This window comes from Elephantulus edwardii, unplaced genomic scaffold (assembly GCF_000299155.1).
Source record: "Elephantulus edwardii isolate Elephantulus edwardi_28Jun2011 unplaced genomic scaffold, EleEdw1.0 scaffold00125, whole genome shotgun sequence".
Lineage (NCBI taxonomy): Eukaryota > Metazoa > Chordata > Mammalia > Macroscelidea > Macroscelididae > Elephantulus > Elephantulus edwardii.
Window position 1 is genome coordinate 4413643 of NW_006399875.1, and position 2123 is coordinate 4415765.

The 2123-nt window shown below is 39.0% G+C and overlaps 1 protein-coding gene across 1 annotated transcript; it reads right to left on the reverse strand.

Annotated features, from left to right (window-relative positions):
- Window positions 1-444: 444 nt before the first annotated feature.
- LOC102871107 (28S ribosomal protein S18c, mitochondrial-like) lies at window positions 445-879 on the reverse strand. The gene has a single exon (XM_006893162.1). The coding sequence runs from the start codon at window positions 877-879 to the stop codon at window positions 445-447; it is 435 nt and encodes a 144-aa protein (XP_006893224.1).
- Window positions 880-2123: the final 1244 nt, after the last annotated feature.

Below are 2123 nucleotides of genomic sequence, written 5' to 3' on the forward strand. Positions count from 1 at the left end.
TCTGTCTCATCACAGAATTGGTTATGATCATTTGAACTCTTCATGTATAGTTGTCATTCTATTTCACTGAAGCTCTCCTGTCTTATCTGGCCCTCCAATTCACCCAATATGACAACTTCCTCTAACTATTGATACCTCTTGATGATGGTTCTAAGAAATTTAGCTGAACAATATTCTTTTGGCTATAAGACTCTCATTGGCTCATTTTGGAAGTAGTGGGTCTCCAGACTTCTTTCTAGTCTGTCTTAGTGTGGGAGCTCCACTGAAAGCTGTCCATCATGGGTAACTCAGCTGATATTTTGAATAAGTGTAACATTGCTTATAGCCTCAAAACAACAAACAGACCAACAAAGTACAATAAACTGACAGAATGGCAGCGATAAAATTGTAAAAGACCTATTTTTTTTTGGTGGTGACACAATCATTTTATTGGTCTTACATAATTTATTCCCGATATCTGATATTACAAACTTTTGGGTTTTTGGGATATGCAGGATCCTTGTATGTAACTGACATAAATCCCAGTTTCTGAGACCTCTTAATTGCTTTTGTGATTTCTTTTTGTTTCTTCCCACAAAGCCGTGTTATGTGCCTTCCATATATGCATCCAGTAAATGGAGAAATAAACTGGGACAAAAGCTGTACATTCTTATAATCTACACGTTTTTCACACAAGATACATTTTTTAAGAGGTTCCTTATAAGGATTCTCCATTGGAATGGGCAAGTCCTCATGGTTGGTCACCTGTTTATACTGGGAGCAAGCTCTTTTCTGTAGCACTGAGTGAGTCCTGGAATCTCTGAGCCCGACTGGAGCCATTACCAAATGCGTCAATTTTTTTCTTCTCAGAGCACCACAGAGCGTCACCATACTTGCCATTGCTCCTCGTTCTTCCATCGTAAAGGACCTTTAACTGAGTCAACTATTACTACTGTTTGACACGCAAAAAAAGCTTACCCTGTGTTGTCATTCACTCACTTATTTATTGACGTGGAGTTCAAATAGACTCATAAATGAACCCGAGTGGGTTTCTGAGGCTGTAAGCTTCAGGAAAAGTAATTCTCCATCTTCCTCCAGTGGAGCCAATGGTGGATTCAAGCCACCGCCCAAAGGTGGTCTTTGAATTAGCAGTGCAGTTCCCTGTGCATTATACCACCAAAGCTCCTGTCATTAGGCACCATCCATTTAACACTGTCCATGTCCAATCTGAAACTATTTAAGTGTTTGAACTCCGTATTTGAGCCCATTGTTGTGGTTACTGTGTCATCCACTTCCTTGTCAGTGTTTCTATTTTCCTTTAACTTTACCAAGCATGATGTCATGTCCAAGAACTACTGTTTACCGATAATGTTTCCAAAGAATGTGAGGCAGACTCTTACCCTTATAACTTGTAAGAAGAATGATGACAGCATTTCTTCCAAAACAAATGGCAGCCAATATTCTTTTCCAACAGCATAGTTAAGGCATTAGCTCTTTCTCAGACTTATTTGTTTATTGTCCATCATTTGTACGCCTATGAGACACTTAAAAATGCCATAACTTTAGTCAGGCACTCCTGTTAGTATTGTTGTTAGGTGTCATTGAGTCATAGCGACCCCATGAACAAAAGATCTGAACCCTGTTCTACCTTGTGTCATCTTCGTACTTCCTGACACACAAAATCCCACTGTAGAAGTCACCATGTCTATTCATCTGGTTGAGGGTCTTCCTCTCCTTCACAAACACTCAACCATTCCTAGCGTCATGTTCTTCTCTAAGGAACAGCCTCTCCTAGTAACATGCCAGAAATAATGTTTCAAAATAGCCTCTTTGGTCCATAAGGCTTTAAAGATTTTTTTTTCAGCAGATTTGATGAATATAAGAAATTGTTTAATTTCTTGGTCATTGTTTCCATGGGCATTAGTTATATATTCAAGTAAAATGAAAATTTTTAAACAAAATTTTTATTTTATACTGGATGGCGAAGAGATTGAGATTGTTCACAGCTTCAGTGTGCTCGGCTCCACAGTCAACACTCTTGGCACCAGCAGCCAGGAAATTAAAAAAAAAAACATATTGCAATGGGAAAGTCTGCAGTTAGGGACCTCTCCAAAATACTCAAGAGCAACAGTGTCTCTCTGGAG

What these genes read in the sequence shown, in the direction of transcription:
- LOC102871107 (XM_006893162.1), bottom strand. Translation starts at nt 879, where the DNA reads ATGGCAAGTATGGTGACGCTCTGTGGTGCTCTGAGAAGAAAAAAATTG.